This window comes from Acomys russatus, chromosome 10 (assembly GCF_903995435.1).
Source record: "Acomys russatus chromosome 10, mAcoRus1.1, whole genome shotgun sequence".
NCBI lineage: Eukaryota > Metazoa > Chordata > Mammalia > Rodentia > Muridae > Acomys > Acomys russatus.
The window spans coordinates 57333056-57351952 of record NC_067146.1 but is presented as its reverse complement, the minus strand read 5'-3'; the positions used below and the strand labels follow the sequence as shown (position 1 = coordinate 57351952).

Here is an 18897-nt window from a genome sequence, read left to right as displayed (position 1 = left end):
ACACTTGGGGGGGATCAGGGCAGGAGAACAAAAGACCCTCTCTACCATCACACAATTCTAGGAAAAAGAAATTCTGGAAGAGAGATATTTCTTGATTTTTGTTTGTTGATTTGCTTTTTGGTTGAAATTTTTGTTTTTGTAGACAGGGTTTCTCTGTGTAGCCTTGGTTGGTCTGGACTCTCTTTGCAGACCAGGCTGGCCTCAAACTCAGAGATCTGCCTACCTCTACCTCTGCTGGGATTAAAGGCATATGCCACCATGCCTGGGGAGATGCTATTTCTTAAGAGGCCACGTGTTTCATGTTGCTATTAAGAGGCTCGTCCCACTGTACCTCACAGCTGAGCACCTGGAAGTACCCCATACCTTAGCAGTGTAGGTCCACAGGCTAAGAAAACTCTGACGTGTGGCCAGACTGATTACCCACTGCCATTGAAGCCTGACAGTTGGTGGCACATGTCTTTAATCCCAGGACTCAGGGGGCAAAGGCAGAGACAGATCTCTGTGAGTTCGAGGCCAGCCTGGTTTACAAAGCAAGTCCAGGACAGCTAAGGCTACACAGAGAAACCCTGTCTCGAAAAATCAAAACAAAAAAGGATTTGTCCTGAACTTCCTTCCACAGAGCAAGCCACTTAATATTACTTGTTTGTTACATATGTGACTCAGCTCCAGATTCAACCCTAGAACTTTTTTTGCTTTAGAAAAAGAAAAAAGGCCGGGCATGGTGGAACACACCTTTAATCCCAGCACTGGGGAGGCAGAGGCAGGTGGGTTGCTTTAAGTTCCAGGCCAGGCTGGTCTACAAAGCAAGTCCAGAACGCCAAGGCTACACAGAGAAGGCCTGGGGGTACTGGGAACGGTCGGACATGGAGAATAGTCCTTCACTGCACTGACTGAAACAAGTTAAGGATACAAAAGAAAACGAGTGAGGCAAGGAGAAACTCACAGAACACAGACACCAATGACTGCACCCAGCGGCCAGCTCCTGAGGATGACTGTGCATGACCTCACAAGCTTTCAGTCAAATTTTGTAAGACTTTTCTTTAAAAAAAAAAAAAAAAGAGTTCTTTCTTTTCAAGGGGGCCTGTTATTTAGTAAGTCACTGCTGAATTTTAACACCATCACCACACAGCAATTCAAACCCTTCCAAAGTGGCATGCACCCTGGAGATTCAGGTGTGTGAATGCACAGCCAGCAATGGAGAACAGGACAAGAACAGCTCGGAAGCCCTGGTCCATGAGCCCTCCTCCACCACCAAGCATCTTTGGGCTCTACCACAGCTTGCGCTGTGTGACCACCAATTCTTCAAACTCCAATATCCCAGTCTCCTCATACATGTGCAAAACTAAAACTGAGGCCAAGTACTGCTGCTCACTCCTTGCCGTCCCCATATCCTCGGCCAACACCAGAGCTTCTGTATCATCCTGTTTCCAGGTACCTATTGATGTGACCAGTTTTCTAGTCACAAACTATTGATAAGCAAAGCAAAAGGCACTATCTTCAAATTTGCAGTGTGTCTACATACCCACCTTATCCAAAGGCACAGAAGTCACAGCAAGCTCACTCCTAACACACATTCAAGTGCTTCATCCACTGCTGTCTTTAGAACATTCACTTTGAGATAAAACTTTTCTTCCCTCCTAAGAGAATTTGCAAAACAGCTATTCCTTATTCCAGGAGTGTTGGGGTCCTTACAGACCCAGGAGAAATGTTATATCATAAAGATATCTACACACTACTCATTTCTTGAATGATGGGACAGGAACTTAAATGGCAAATTTAGCTTAATATCATATAACTTTCAGATGAGATTGTCATAAAGGTTGGTTTTGCAAACAGAAAGTTGATTTTTACTGGCTCGTTAATCATACCATTGTGTTCCATGTACACTGCCCTGGAAATGATCTTCTGTAAAATATATCCTAAAAACTACAACATAAGCTGGGTGTGGTGGTGCACACATGTGATACCAGCACTCAGACAGCAGAGGCAGGCGGATCTCCGTGAGTTCAAGGCCAGCCTGGTCTACAAAGTGAGTGCAGGACAGTCAGAGAAACCCTATCTCAAAAAAACCAAAAACAAACAAAAAATTACAACATAGTTTACAATGAAAAATTCTGGACCAGTTCCTTTTCCACACACAAATATTGTACTAAAATTTGTAGAAACAAAGCATGTTGGAGCATACCTATAATCCTAGCACTTGAGGTAAAGGAGGAAGGTCTAAAGCATTCAAAACTAGACTGAGCTGCTTAGAAGATTATTTCAAAAATAAAAGGATGAGGGGTTATCAATGGTAAACTTCCTGTTTAGCATGCATCAAGCCCTGGGTTCAATGGCCAGAGCTGCCCCCGCCCCCACTAATCACACTGAATTGTTGCTCATTATTTACAGGTCTTCATTTATCTCTGCACACACTGAAGACAGATCTGTATGTAACTTCCACTCAGAGCCACCTTACAATAGAAGGAAGCACTAATAAAGCGACACTAGAAGCCCAGGCACAAAATCACACAGACACAAGAAGGCTGCAGACCCCACTCATGAAAGAATGCACCAAACACATTCGCATTTATTTTCTTTTTTTTTTTTTAAAGCAAATGACAAAAGACCCAAATTACCAGTTTTTAAACCTAAGCTTAACATTACATATTTAAACAATTGTCAGAATTGACGAAGTTGCCAGCATCCATGCACAACTAGAAAACATCCTTAATTTACACTAAACCAGAAATGTATTACCATTAATGCAGTAATAGCTTTCCTCACTAAATATTGAAAATAAAATTGAAGTATTTCTGTAGAAGGTTCACCTGGCAATGTTAACTTCACAGCAGGCTGACACTACTCACTCACATTTCAACACAGTGGGAAGCAGATCCATGCTGGTGTTAAAAAACAATCTTGTCCTAGCACTACTCAAGAGTCACAGGGCTCACCTCAGTTTTGTTTTGTTGAAAGCAAAGTGCATACAGAGATTACAACAATTTTAAAGACAAAAAAAAAAAGAAAAGAAAAGAATGGTCCTATTTTGTGGTCCCAACAACAGACTCAATTGTCTATGACAAGTAGGGGCTCCGATGAGCTGTTTTATAAATACTTCAGATTAGGTACAAGTATACAGAAAGTTCGTTTGAAATCTTCAAAAAAAAGTTCCTGTTATTCCTCAAATGGTGCTTGTTATGGTTTAACCTTTCAGTTAAATGCGTGCGTTGAATTACTTGTTATCCAAGCGTAGCAGGTGCTCCTTACCATTTATCGTCAAGGACTTTAACTGTCCGTCTTCTTCAACTTCTACTCTTTCTTGACCATTCTCCACAATTCTGTAAGAAAGGAATAATTTAGAAACCTCTGTTTAAATAAAAAAGAAACCTCTGTTCAATGGGGGTGTATTATAGGCAGTTTCCCTAGCAAACATATGGCCTGGGCTCAGTCCTCAGAACCACAAAAAAAACTTTATAATATTCTTAAATGTCTGAATATTTATACAACAGGCCTATGAAAACTAAACTCAAACATTCTAAAATTCGTATCCTGTTAAAACACAAGATGTTACTGACCACAAAGAGTAAGGGTGAGGTTGGAGCATTGTTAAGTAGTTCCAGGCCAACTCCACCACTAGGGCTTTCTTCTTCAGAGAGCCATTTTCCCTTTGCAACACTGACAATGCCAGGCAGCTACACATGACCACATACTGGCATGAATTAAAGTAAAAATTAAGCAACTATTCTAAGCAAAAACTTTTAAAGCTTAAGCTGATTTAGAAATTAAGCATACAGCCGAGTGTGGTGGCGCACGTCTTTAATCCCAGCACTTGAGAGGCAGAGGCAGACAGATCTCTGTGAGTTCGAGGCCAGCCTGGTCTATAAAGTGAGTCCAGGACAGCCAAGGCCACACAGAAAAACCCTGTCTCGAAAAACCAAAAAAAGAAAGAAGGGGGGGGGGGGGGGGGGGGGGGGGGGGGGGGGGGGGGGGGGGGGGGGGGGGGGGGGGGGGGGGGGGGGGGGGGGGGGAGAAGATCACCTCTTTGGGCCAGGCGGTGGTGGCACATGCCTTTAATCCCAGCACTCAGGAGGCAGAGGTGGGCGAATCACTGTGAGTTCGAGGCCAGCTTGGTCTACAAAGTGAGTCCAGGAGAGTCAAGGCTACACAGAGAAGCTCTGTCTCGAAAACCCAAAGAAGAAAATTACCTCTTTGTAGTGATTTTTTTGCCATTAACTATCTTGGTTGAAGTTGATATCGATTTGAAGTTGCCCATTCCACTGCCGCCAAATGACGTTGAAGAGAATGAAGTAAGACCCCCATGACCTAGTGACCCAAACGAAGTGAAGCCTATAAAGAAACAAAAACTACAGTTAAAGGCTGCATACATCAAGGTTAATGGCTGCAAAACTCACAGGCCTCAAAGAGAGCCAGTGAGATGAATGAGCTAAGTTACTAACTGTCAAGTCTGAATTTGACCCCCTACCCACATGGCAGGAGAATTGACTACAAAAGTCTTTCTCTACCTCCATGCATACCAAGTGGGCCCCACTAAGTGCCCACACATACATACAAACATGCAGAAGTACATATAATTTAAAACTCCCCCCACCAAAACCTACTTCAAAGAACAATATGCTAAGTTCCTGTTGTGGTGCTTGGCTTTAAAAGTAATCTAAGTAGGTGGGGACAAAGAGATAACCCTAATCTCAATAAAGACCTGGAGGTGGAGAGAGGGGAGGGAATGTATGTATGTCTTTTTAGGGAGAGGGGACTAACATCAGTTCAGCTTGGCCATCTACAGAAAGAGCTGTGACTACTTTCTTTCAGTGGACTCTCTCCTCCCTGTCAGAGAGGGGACAATCAGGGACGGAGGAAGGATGGGACAGGAGGGAGCTTGCCATTAACCTTAGTGTCGTATCTGAAACCCATGTGGAAGAAAAAAAAAAGGGGGGGGGGGTCAACTCCAAGAGATCGCCCCTCTGGCCTCCCAACAATATGGCATGCCTATGCCCAGATACACAGAAAACAATCCTTTTTGGGGGGGGGAGAGAAGGCACGGGTCCAAGACTGGGTTTCTCTGTGTGATAGCCTTGGACTTGCTTTGTAGAGTAGGCTAGCCTCAAAAACACAGCAATCTACCTCCCAAGTGCTGGCCTTAAAGGTGTGCACCACCACTGCCCAGCTCAATTTTTTTTAAAGATGGGAATAATGCCCTGATTTCTCATACACAGATTTTGAGAATGCCACATGCACATCGCACCTGGCCCACCCCTTATGAGCACTTTAATGCAGGGCTACTACACACCTCATATAACCACAATGGTGACCATGGCTTTTATTGAAGCAGGGTTTCTTTACAAAGCCCAGAGAGGGCTCAAACCTGGAATTTTCCTTAACTGGCATCCAGTGTGGTAGGATTACAGGCATTACCTTCACAAAAGAACTTCTATGTCTACACGCCCACCCTCCAAACAGGAAACAAGTAAACAGATTTCCAAGCAAAGAGATTCACCTGTTCAGCCCCATAAAAACTGCAAACTATGCTAGCTAAAAATGTCTCCCTCTGGCGTGCAAGCATATATAGACAGAATACTATATACATAATAAATAAGTAAATCTTTAAAAACAAAAAACAAAACTAAGACCTTAATACCTGTATCAAAAGCAGGAAATCCACCTCCAAAAGAAGGAAATCCACTGAAGGCAGAGAAAAATGAGCCAGCACCTCGGCTTCTAGTTCCTCGGTGACCCCTTCGGTTCCCAAAAAAGTCATCAAATGGGTCTTCTAGAAATCAAAAAAGAAAAACAAAGTGTTATGAAAATAATTTGAAGTTTACTTCTTCTATAGAAGGAAAATGAGTTAGTGCCTTGTGTACATCAGTCTATTACGAACAAATGCCTTACTATTAAGAATAACAGGTCTTGCCCGGTGTGGTGGCGCAAGCCTTTAATCCCAACACTTGGATATCTGAGTTCAAGGCCAGCGTGGTCTACAGACAAAAGTCCAGGATAGCCAAGGCTACACAGAGAAACCCTGGCTCAAAGAACAAAACAAGAGTAACAGGTCTTGGCAGGTCCAGTGCAGCAACGTTCACTTACTTTCATTTAAATACAGCCCAATGTTGGAAATCAAATGACCAGACTCCTAACGAGAACAATGCATCCACATATACCTTGCTCTTCATTAAGCCTTCAGAGGTCCATTCAACAGGTTTTTGCTCGGTAAACAATTGGACTCATTACAAAAGATGGTTTTAGCCTAAGCCCTCCCAAAGATAGGCAGATCTCTTCACATTCAAGGTCAGCCTGGTCTACACAGCAAATTCCAGGATAGCCAGGGCTACACCAAAAAACCCTGTCTCAAAAAAAAAAAAAAAACCATAAACAGGGCTGGAGAGATGGCTCAGAGGTTAAAAGCACTGCCTACTCTTCCAAAGTTCATTTCCCAACAACCACGTGGTGGCTCACAACCATCTGTAATGAGATCTGATGCACTTTTCTGGCCTGCAAAGATACATGCAGGCAGAACACTGTAAACATAATAAATAAATGCATCTTTTAAATACATATATATATTTAAAGACAAAAACAAGCTGGGCTCCGTGATAAAGGCCTTTAATCCTGGAACTCAGGGGTGCAGAGGTAGGTGGACCTCTGAGTTTGAAGCCAGCCTGGTCCACAAAGCAAGTCCAGGAAAGCAAAGGCTACACAGAGAAACCCTGTCTTGAAAAAAATAAAAACAAGCAAATAAATCTGTTTAAACCTTAAGTCCAGTTTGTTGTTGTTTTTCAATTTTTAATTATTTTATGTGCGTGTGTGTGTCTTTGTGCAGGTTAGGTGCATGTGCATGCAGGTGCACACAGGCCAGAAGCATCTGATCACCCAGGAGCTGGAGTGAGAGGTAACTGTGAAGATGCCTGACTTGAGTTCTCAAAACTGACCTTCCACAAGGATATTGCCAATGAGCCACCTCTCCAGCCTCCAACTTTAGATGCTTGTACAGGGAGGAGGAAGAGGAGCTTTCTCCAAAGTAATCCAGAGTCTAAACCAGTGGCCCAGCTGAGACAAACTGATGTCTGAATCTGAGAAAAGCCTAGTCTACAAAAGTTCCAGGACAGCAGCAGCATGTAGATGTAGCTGCTGCTGAGCCTCAAGTTGTCCCAAAAATTCCTTCCTCGCTTCTCTTCGGATGTGATGGCTCAAAAATCTTTACAAGATAGGGCTGTAGAGTTGACTCAGGTGAAAAGCATGTGTGGCTCTTTCTTACAGGTTCAGTTCCCAGCCCCTATATGGAGGCTGACACCCTCTTCTGGCCTCCTGGGACATTGCCCATGTGATACAGACACACAGGTAGATAGAACACTCAAGAACACACAAGAATCTTACATTTTAAGCCAGGCACAGCAGCTTTTTTTTTTTTAAATAGGGCTGGAGAGATCACTCAGAGGTTTAGAGCACTGGCTGTTCTTCCTGAGTTCAATTCCCAGCAACCACTTGGTGGTTTACAACCATCTATAAGGAGATATGGTGCCCTCTTCTGGCCTGCAGGAGTTCATGCAGGTACAGAGAGCACTGTATACACAATAATAAATAAGCAAAGAAATAAATTTGTAAAAGTAAATTTTATGAGAACTGTGGGTTCTGAACCAATGTTAACTGGTACTGTACACTTCAGAAGTACTCTTGCTGGAACCACTCAACTGGAAACAGGATGATGTTCCTGAAAAGAAAAGGCTTAACAATGACTCAGCAAGGAATACTCTACATACAACATGTATCAACCTTGCAATCTACAGCCAGCAGCAAGTTCGGTTTTTCATTATGGCAGCTAACAGCACAGAACTTATAGCTAAACTTACCTTAGTGCTTTCACTTCACCTAGGAAAGTGGAAACTCTGTTAAGAACCACACACTACATACCTTCAAAAATAAATGCATAAAGGTTGTCAGAGACAAGTGAATGACAAAAAAGCACGAGAGTACAAAGCCAAGAACTGGCTGGTCTGTCTCAAGTCAGATGAATACAAAATCCTAGTAGGCCCTGCTTCCACAACAGGCATATTATGTCGAGCATTCCCACACACAAAAAAGGCTATGTTTCAGGGTTAGACCACAGCGACCAGAGCAAAGGTGTGGACTGCTCCAGAGCTGGGGATGGATGCAGCGCAGAGACGGTTTTCTGAACAAGGCTGGCCAGGCAGCTCTCTGCCAGAGGGTCCTGCCTAAGTGGCCCTGGCTGGCTTCTTCACAGTCTAGTGTAGTTGTGTTCACCAACAGGACCCACTCTATCCAATCCCAGAGCAGGGAAGTTTAAATAATACATGGTAGACAAATGGAGTAATCTGCTATCTGCGCTGTGACTAAGGGATATCATTTTTTATGACAACACTTTTCATCTTTAAGTGTGTGTCTGTGTGTGCAGTTTGTTCACTTGGGAATAGTGTCCAGAAGGCAGAAGGGAGCCGTGAGTTATGAACGGTCTGGCGGTGGTGCTACGATCCAGTATAGGCCATCTCTTAAAGACTGAGCCATGAGCCAGGCATGGTGGCGCACGCCTTTAATCCCAGCACTCGGGAGGCAGAGGCAGGTGGATGGCTGTGAGTTTGAGGCCAGCCTAGACTACAAAGTGAGTCCAGGACAGTCAAGGCTACACAGAGAAACCCTGTCTCGAAAAACCAAAAACACACACAAAGACTGAGCCATCTCTCCACTCCTTTCCTGTTCTTCCATCATTTAAAAGAAAAAAACTACAAACAAAAATTTCCCAGTATCTACAAAGACTGCAGATAAAACTTGCACATTTCCTTTACTAAGAGGCTCTCAAACTAATTAGCAGCTAATAAACGAAGTATGCATGCCACTGAAGTTTCCTAGGCAGCAGACCTATAACATGTATAAGTGATTCTTGTTTATATAATGCCCGAAAGAATCACAAGCCAAACAGTGAATGTAACTTTAATCCTAGCACTTGAGGGGCAGGGTTCCAGGCTAGTCAAGACTACATAGTAAGACCCTGCCTTTTTTTTGTTTGTTTGTTTGTTTTTTATTTTTTGAGACAGGGTTTCTCTGTGTAGCCTTGGCCATCCTGGACTCACTTTGTAGACCAGGCTGGCCTCGAACTCACAGCGATCCACCTGCCTCTGCCTCCCGAGTGCTGGGATTAAAGGCGTGCGTGCCACCACGCCCGGCTGACCCTGTCTTTTTTTTTTTTTTTTTTAATAATGTGTATCTCAAACAGCTGGGCTGGGGGTGGAGCTTAGTACAAAGTCTTAGGTTACATCTCCAGCATCTGTGAACACAGCACTTGGAATAGACAGAAGGATTAGATGTTCAAGATCATCCTCAGCTACGTAGCTGAGTTTGAAGCCAGCCTAGGCTCTGATACCCTGTCACCCTAATTACAAGAAGGTAAACACAGAAACTGGAGTCAAGCCACATCATCATCATCATCAAAAACAAATTCTCTACAGCTAATCTTTTTTTTTTTAAGTAATTAAAGTATTACTTAAGTAATTAAGGCATACAGTGTTATGCCTCCATGTACTAATGCAGGCCAGAAGAGGGCACCAGATCTCATAGATGGTTGTGAGCTACCATGCAGCTGCTGGGAACTGAATTCAGGACCTTTGGAAGAGCAGCCAGTGCTCTTAATCTGAGCCATCTCTCCAGCCCTACATAACTAATCTTAATCTAACCAAATTTTTGTCTTTTAAAATCTTTAGAAGTGTATCTAATGTATACAATTTGTAGCGGAGGTACTTACATAGCATGCTTATGGAGGTCACAGACCAGTTCTCTCATTCCACCTTTACTACCTTTGGGTGTATGTAAGTTATCAGGCTTGCACGGCCAAATAGTTTTACCAGCTAAGCCATTTAGGCCCCACCCAACCATGTCTTTATTTTGCAAGTGCTAAAGCTTTATTTAGTGGTCTACTTTTTGTTGTTTTTTAAAGGGTACAAAACAATATAAAAGGAGCCATTTATACTAAATTCAAGAGTTGTAACCTGCAATTTCTCCTTACTGGCTGTTCTGGGTTATTTGGGTGCTGCAGTATAGCTCAGTGGGAGCACTTGCTTAGCATGTGCTAGGCTATGTGCTCCATCCCAAGAGCCACCAAAGCACTGTTTCAGTTACAGTGTTACATTTCATCCTCTAATAGCAATCAGGAAACTGAAGAGATCACAAGTTTGAAGCCACCTACAGCTATTACATAATAAGACCACTGGCTGCTAAGATGCCTTAGAAGGCAAATATGCCGCTGACATGAGTACAATCCTTGGTGCTCTCAAGGTAGATGAAGAAAACTGCAGAATGTCCTCTGACCTCGAATAGCCAACACTGAGAGAACTGTGTTCTGGCCTTGAACTCAGAGGTCCAACTGCCTCTGCCTCCCAGAGTGCTGGGATTACAGAGATGCACCACAGTGCCCAGTCGGCTAAATACAACTTTTTAAAGGGTGACTGAAGATGGCTCAAACAGGTACTGACTGCTCTTCCAGAGAACCAAGGAGGGTCAATTCCCAGCATGTACTTGGTGACTCTCAATCATTCATAACTCCAGCCTTAGGGAATCAAGAGGTCTCTTCTGAGCCGGGCGTGCTGGCGCACGCCTTTAATCCCAGCACTTGGGAGGCAGAGGCAGGCGGATCGCTGTGAGTTAGAGGCCAGCCTGGTCTACAAAGTGAGTCCAGGATGGCCAAGGCTACACAGAGAAACCCTGTCTACCCCCCCCCCAAAAAAGAGGCCTCTTCTGGCCTCTGCCAGCATCTGGCATGTATCCATACACATAACATTTTAAAACTGTTTTAAGGAGAAACTGTGTGTGATCCTGTTTTCTGACACTGAAGTAACCAACACTCCAGTGACTGACAAAAATATCTAAGTGTGTGTTGGGGGAGGAGGGAGGAAAGAGAGGAAAAAAAATTGAGTCGCATAAAAGGTAAAGTCTAAAGGAGGCAAACATGTAATACTGATGAAATCCCTCATTTCACAGAGCACTAATTTCAAATCTGATGCTGCTGAGAGCTCTCTACCAGTGAAAGCCTAACTCACAGCAGGGAGAATGTGCTAATGACTCGTGGTCCAAACACCCCATCCTGTGCTTCCATTATCAACTCCCAAATACAAAAGCAGAGGAGGAAAAGAAAGGGGGGGAGGGCGATGGAGGACAGAATATGTCATGGGCATTCGGGTGGGGGCTTTTGTTGTTGTTTTGTTTTGTTTTGGGGTTTTTTGTTTGGGGTTTTTTGTTTGTTTGTTTGTTTGTTTGTTTGTGACAGGGTTTTTCTCTGTGTAGCCTTAGCTGTCCTGGCCTCATTTGTAGACCAGGCTGGCCTTGAACTCAGAGATCTGCCTGCCTCTGCCTCCCGAGTGCTGGGATTAAAAGCCACCACGCCTAGTTACCATGAGAATTTTTTTTTTAAATAATTTATTTAATTTTATTTTGTGTGCATTGGTGTGAGGGTGTCAGATCACCTGGAATTGGAGCTACAGACAGTTGTGAGCTGCCATGTGGGTGCTGGGAGTTGAACCTGGGTCCTCTGAAAGAGCAGTCTGTGCTCTTAACCACTGAGCCATCTCGCCAGCTCCACCATGAGAATTCTTAAAACCTAAAAGCCCTGTGTGACTTTAAAACCAAATTACCAATACTACATAGTAGCACAGCACTGAAGAGCTAGGCTTTCCAAGCCCAACCTGGGCAATTCACTGGGACCTGAAAACTGCCAAGTAGTTACACATGGCTCCTAATCCTAGCCCTAAGGAGGCAAAGGACTGCTATAAATTCTCAGCTAGTGCTGGGCATGGAGTTGTCCAACTGGTGTGGTGGCGCACACCTGTAATCCCAACACTTGGGAGACAGAACAGGTGGACCTCTGTGAGTTCAAGGCCAGCCCAGTCTACAGAGTTGAGTACAGGACAGCCAGGGCTACACAGAGAAATGATGTCTTGAAAAACCAAAAGAATAGAAAATTACTACTTGGAACTAACAGAAATAAAACCAGAACCAGGAAGTGACCCATAGAATGACACCCAGAATGAAGACAAGTAAAAGATGTCACATATGTTAAGACAAATTCTCGCCAGGCGTGGTGGCACATGCCTTGAATCCCAGCACTCGGGAGGCAGAAACAGGCAGATTGCTGTGAGTTCGAGGCCAGACTGGTCTACAAAACGAGTCCAGGACAGCCAAGGCTAACACAGACAGACTCTGTCTCAAAAAACAGACAAAGATAAATTCTCTGTCACTTCAATTTCCAAGTGACTTTATTTACAGTTAACTAGTCTACATCATGAGGAGCCCTGGGGACAATAATCACAGAGCATCCCCCCTAGAAAGGACATGCTAGGGCACCCAGTGGCTGCTGGGGGCATAGATAGGTATTTAGTTCTATCTTCTATGCTGACTGCTCTCTCACACAACCTGAACCGAACCTGCTGCTTACCTTCCACAAGATAAATTAAAAGAGCAACACAATGCCATTGTTCCCTAAACCCATACCAGAAAGCTTGGGGTTGATTAAGCCACTCTTCCCATCCAAGAGCATCATGGATGTGCCCACTGAGGATGTGGGGCTCACCTGTGTGAGTTGCCTACTGTCATGAACAGAACATAAAAGTATGTGAACCAAACCATGTGTGATGCACACCCCTTTAATCTTAGCAACTGGAGAAAAGAGGCAAAGCCAGGCTAATATGAGTTTTGAGGCCAGCTGGGTCTATATGGCAAATTCCAGGCTAGATGGGACTATATAGAGTGACCCTGTCTCCAAAAAATTAAATTTTTTAAGGGTGCAACCAAACAAGGTACTTGTTTTGTTCTTTTTTGTGTTTTGTGTGTGTGCTTGTTTGAGAGAAGGGAGGAGTGGTAAATAGGGAATGCTACAGGAAAACCTTAGAAAAGTACATGAAAATCTTGCTACCCTGCTCAAGGAGTAGACCAGGTATCGGGCTCATACAACAAAAAAATACAAGCCCCAGAACAACTTCTCAAATACCATATCCTCTACTTCAGCAATCTTGAATCGCCTAGATCATTCCAGAAAGAATCAAACAAAGTAGCCTCCATCCTCCTTCCTCAAGGCCAGAACAAGTTTTTGAGAGCACAGTTAAATATCAATCTCTAATTTAATGTGACATCTATACTTTAATAGTCCATTTTCCTTTAAGAGGAAGCAAGGAAGCAAATGAAAGATACAGGCAAGGTATAGTCTAAAAGCCAATGAAAATGTAGCATTTGAACAACAAGCTGGAAACTGGACTATAACTATGTTTCTATCTATATACTTTTAAATCTTACCCACTCCTCTCCTTCAAATCCCAATGGGGAGAGATATAGTACTCTGTGCTTAGAGCAGTTAAGGACGTCTGCGACCACGCCTGAGATGCAGTCACCAATCCAAGTGCAGGAATAAGTCATCTGTTTGTTGCTACCATTCTATCTCTGCATTACATTTTTCCTAACTTCCAACCATTCTGAACATACCCAGCTTTCAAGATTTTCTACTTCTAAATTTACTAAATTCTAAACTGTATAGACTTGGATTTAAACCTGAGCAACTGCTGAGAGTTTTGCTGAGCTGGAATCTCATCTCAAAAGATCCTGGGCTCTTACTATCAGCTCTCTGAAGTAATAAAGACCAAATGGAATTGTAGACTGGACTCATGATCATCACTGGTCACAGGACAAACTGGATACAGAGATAATATGAAGACTCACTGGTGCCTCTAACAACTGGGAGCGGTCTACAGCACATCGGCCTCCGGTCAGCAGGGACCCCGGCATACATTTTACCTTGGTTGCAGCAATCTGAGAAGTTCCTGTTGTTTAAATCACTAAGTACTCTGTTATAGCACTTCCAGTGCTGGCTTGGGGCATCTGGGCCCCCCTCCCCTCCCTGGTCTCCAAGTCAACTCTAGTAATCTGACCAAATACAACATGGTGGTGATAGAAGCATTTCTTTTTATTCTAGATGAACTTTAAATAAAATAAACCTTCTTATAAAACAGAGACCCAAGCCATTCCTTTGTTTATTGTTGAACAAGCAGCAGCTCGGGTTCCGGACCACCATGCTCCTCCTCGCTCAGCAGCTCCTCATACTCCTCGCTGAGCTCGTCCGCATCCCCGAGACTGGCTTCCTCCTCGCTGGAGACGAGGTCCAGGTCCTCACTGAGAAGTCCGCCCTGGCCCCAGCTACAGCCTTCACTTGACTCATCTTCACTAAGGTCCAGCTCCTCACTGGATATCACATCCAAAACCTCACTGTGCTCGTCACTCAAGGCGTCTTCTACTGACTCCTCAAAACAGGGCTGGTCTAGTTCTTCACTAGGCTCCAAGTCCTCACTGGCCACTTCCTCGAATCCTGGGGAGTAAAATGACTGACTCACTACATTAAATTTACCGCTCAGAAAAATTACCCTCCACATAATGACCCTCCCCCAGAAGGCTTCTTCCCAAGGTTCTACACACCACGGGCTGTTTTCAATGGCTTAGGCCATTCCTTCCCCAGAGTTCACAAGCCTTTGTGAAGAAAGAGCATACTATGAGGTGAAGGGAAAGGAAAGACCCTCTGCCAATCAAAGGGAGCTTGGCCATTCCTAAGAATGGAAATTAAACTGTCGAGTTGAATCTACATAGTTCTCTAAGAGATACTTCCTGCCATGACTAATAGAATCAAAAGCCCTACTACTACCAGGTACTTGTTGGTCTTACACTACTAGGTTTATATATCCAGGACACATGAAATAATGTCCTGGGTAGGTAAAACACATGAGGAGACTATTCTAACTTGAATCCTGTTTTCAATCAACGGTTTATTTCAAGGAAGACTCATTTGTGGGAGATCCATATTCTGGGAAATGTAAAGGTTAGCTAGCCTCAACATTCCATGTGCACTCCCCTCCACTACAGAGATCCTTCTGCAAACTGTCTATATACTGGCCTTCCTGGAAAAGTTGCTAGCCACAGGGAGAGGCGTTTCAGCTCCTGCAGCATCCCAGAGCCTCTCCCTTCTCCAGGTCTCTGAATCTGAGGCCCCCACCTCACACCAGGGTAAGAGACCAAAAAAAAAAAAAAAGAGCATAGTGTAGCTCGACAGTACCTCACAACAGGACATGAGGACACTCTGCACTATCAGCACTTGGAAGGCTGACGGTCTGGACTACATTTTAAAACAAAAATCTTTAAATGACTTTGAGAGACAGAAAAGGGTCTATAAAACCCAGGAAAGCCTCAGACTAGGACCTTCTATCTCAGCCTCCAGGTAGCAGTGTTACCAGCACAACACTGCATCCAACATATTTGTAATAGACTGAGCTACTCTAAAAGGCCCCCCAAAAAAAAAAAGAATATAGAAATTCCTTGGTTATATGAAACTAACTGGCTACAATCAACACCCTGTGACTGGGTTTACAGAGCTCTGGGTGCTGCTGACCGTTTAAGCACTAGGTCCCCCAGCCCTGCATGAAGGACCCAGGCTACACTCCACATACCACCAGCAGGCTGCACGGTCACCTCATACACGTAGTAGCCATGGAGCAACTTCTTTTCCTGCGCGAAAATCCTTACTGCCTGAAAATGGAAGTCCCCTAGAAGACCTACAAGAATGGATTGAAGAAGTATCACTGCCACACTCATCACGGCAACACAGGGAGGGAGTGCCTACCTGAGCCACACCTGAGGTGGTAAACATCTCGGCAAGCCTAGTGTGTTCCTACACTCTGATAAAAACTTGGGCACAGGGGCTGGAGAGATGGCTCAGAGGTTAAGGGCACTGACTGCTCCTCCAGAGGTCCTGAGTTCAATTCCCAGCAACCACGTGGTGGCTCACAACCATCTATAATGAGATCTGGTTGGTGTCCTCTTCTGGTATGCAGGTGTACGTGCAGGCAGAACACTACGTAATAGTCAAGAAATCTTTAAAAAGAAAAAAGAGGGGGGAAAACAGGCACATCTAATTAAAAGCTCTAATATATACCTTCCATAGAAAGAACTGTCCAAAGACTGGAGCGTCAGATTCTTTTTCTCAAGGAAAACAAACACTGACTCTGTAACTCTCTAAAAAGGAACACACGATGCTGCTTTTTCAGTGACAGTGCTGGAGACAGAATCCAGGGTTTGTGCACACTAGTCAAGTGTGCACCGCTGAGCAATGCCCACAGCCCTTAAATACTTGCTTTCAAGTAGCCTGGGCTGGTCTCAAAATATCTGTCATCTATCTTCCACCCAAAGTGAATTTTTGGAGTGTTTTTTTATTAGTTTCTTGTTATAGCCTTAACGGGCCTCAAACACATGATCCTTCTGCCTCAGTTTCCCAAGATCTGGATTACAAAGATATGCACCACACAACTGGCTTTCCCCCCCCCCCCTTTTTTTTTTCTCCTTCCCTTTTTCTTTTTCTCTTTCTCTTTGGTTTCTTGGGTTTCTCTGTTTGGCCTTGGCTGTCTTGGACAGGGATCAGCTTCCCTCCCTGAGTGCCAAGATTGAAGGAGGGTGCCACCAAGCCCAGCTCAACTTTTTTTCCCTTTAATCAGGCAAGATAAAGCAGTATTTCAGACGCTTGACTTCCTCAGTGACAGAAGTTGGCCTCCTTCATCTTATTAATGCCCAAACTGTAGAGGACAAGTCTTTCACTCTGCTAACTACCAGCAGATAGGACAGATGTCAGAATAGACTCCAACACTGCTGTCCCACAACAAACCAAAGTGTAAGTTACTAAACACTATTTTTGAAGAAAAGTACTATCAGTAATTTTTTTGTTTTGTTTTACTTATTGCTAGGTAGAGTAGGCTGCCTTAGAGCTCACAGTAACATCCACAAAGCTGGTACTGTAGTTGGGCATGATCACATCTAGCCACCTAGCTGTATTTTAGTTTTCTTAAAGTTACGTCTACACTTCAACATTCAGGTAACAAAGAATACTATCCTATTACAAATTACTTAATGCTCATCTGAAGCAAGTAGAGGTTGTTACTTTTTTTTTCTTTTTAAGCACACATTTATTTGTGTGTTCCAGTGCAAACACTCAAGCATCAAATTTAGGTCCTCGGGTTTGGCGGCATCTGTCTTTACCTGCTGAGCCATGTTAGATTGTATACTGCTAGTCAAGTATTCCTAATCTAAAATTTCAAATGCTCTACAATCTTTGTGTCATTTGCCTAAGTCTTACTAATTTGTTTATTATAGGGGGTTTTGTGTTTTTTTCTTCATAATATTAAACAAACAGGTCTTCAATGTCAAACTGCAGTCCATCCCAATCCTCATTCACAATAATAACCTTTCTACTTAACTTCAATTATAAGTGAACATGCTCTAACACTTCACCGTTTTGCTTTCCTCAGGAAGGCAAAATAAGAAAATCTCTCTTGCCCCCCCTGAAGGTAGGATAAAGAAAAATTGTCTCTCTTTCTCTCTCTCCCTCCCACCCCCACGCCCATTAAGATCAACTATAGTGTCACAACATGAAAAGTCCAAGACCTACCAGATCCTGGGTCACTTGCTCCTCTTCTACCCATGACATCATGACACGCAGGAATCCCACCTGTCTCCCTTTGCTATTATTGGTAGACACAATTGTCTTTTTTTCCTCCTGGAGGGTTGCTGGTGGTGTTCAAGTCTCTTCAGCCACACGGGGTATGTTTCCCTCTCAGTGCACCAGGACGAAAGAGGCAGCAATAACATGTTCAACCCTGACCTCCCATATCAAACGCTCACCAAAAGTGTATCAGCAATAAGGAAGATTCCTAGTAACTAAATAGCAACTAACAAGGACATGGAAAGGCACCTGGACAGGCATCAGACTAAAGAATATTTCTCCACAATCCAACAGCTGCTATCCTAACACCGTCTCCCTTAACAAACTACCCTCACATTCTTGGTTCCTGCTGCCTTGTCTAGGACAACAATAACACAGGAAAGGGCATATTTATGGAACCTATATGTTCTGAACGGCACCTATGATACTTAGTGAATTCCACAAACTCACTAGCTTGTACATAAACTAGCTTGTACAGTGACGATAAATCGGCACTAAAGTTGTCAGTATATCCAAGATCCTGGGTTCAAATCCTGAGCACCAAAAGCAAGAAATCATTTTTGAAAGAGATTAAGATCAAATTTCCAACGCCCTACCTATCCTGTCCCATCCATGGACTCACTATAGGGGAAAAAACAAATTAACTAGAATAAATTAATACACATGAAATTAAGAAATAATACACTAAAAGCTTTGTTGCTGAAGTCACAATTCAAAAGCTCTGAAAAGATTGGCAGAAAATGTTTAACGACTCCACTGGTCTATAAAGATAAAGCTCAATAACACAGCATAATGTTATCTGCAAAGGGTACCACCAGCCCTCACCAGGCCAGACAAAAGGATGGATAAAATAGGTACTTACCAAAGAAGTCAAATGAAAATGGGTCCCTTCCTCCAAAAAATTCCCTGAAGACATCATCTGGGTTCCGGAATGTGAAGCCAAACTCAAACGGACTGTCAAAATGACTTCCACCTATACAAGCACAGTAAAGTGTTTAGCCTATGAACTCTGGTATTTCTAAGCAACTGTTTGTTCAGAAACCATTATATGCTTGTTATGGTCTAAGAGAGAGAACATAAGACTCTTAAAAACCAAGAGCCGGGCTGGAGAGATGGCTCAGTGGTTAAGAGCACCACCTGCTCTTCCAGAGGTCCTGAGTTCAATTCCCAGCAGCCACATGGTGGCTCACAACCATCTATAATGTGATGTGATGCCCTCTTCAGCAGATAAAGCACTCATATACAATAAATAAATCTTTAAAAAAAAAAAAAAGAAGAAGAAGACCAAGGGCCTTATCACTTATGCTAACTGTACTTTGCCTAGCATTGACCCTATGAGTGCTCAAATGTCTAGACCTATGAATTTCCCAATCTCTGTCTAC

General features: G+C 43.5%; 1 protein-coding gene across 4 annotated transcripts in view; it reads right to left on the bottom strand.

Annotated features, from left to right (window-relative positions):
- Positions 1 to 18897, bottom strand: part of Dnajb6 (DnaJ heat shock protein family (Hsp40) member B6) — a 57787-nt gene that overhangs the window by 18801 nt on the left and 20089 nt on the right. For 3 of the 4 annotated variants that reach the window (XM_051152230.1, XM_051152232.1, XM_051152233.1), the window contains exons 5-8: positions 18378 to 18488; positions 5636 to 5767; positions 4188 to 4329; positions 3250 to 3320 (exon numbers count right to left, since the gene is read on the bottom strand). In XM_051152230.1, coding sequence (XP_051008187.1) covers positions 3250 to 3320; positions 4188 to 4329; positions 5636 to 5767; positions 18378 to 18488 — 456 coding nt within the window. Of the gene's footprint in view, positions 1 to 3249; positions 3321 to 4187; positions 4330 to 5635; positions 5768 to 13869; positions 14345 to 15473; positions 15579 to 18377; positions 18489 to 18897 lie in introns of those variants that run through there. The other variant, XM_051152231.1, reaches the window with a different exon arrangement.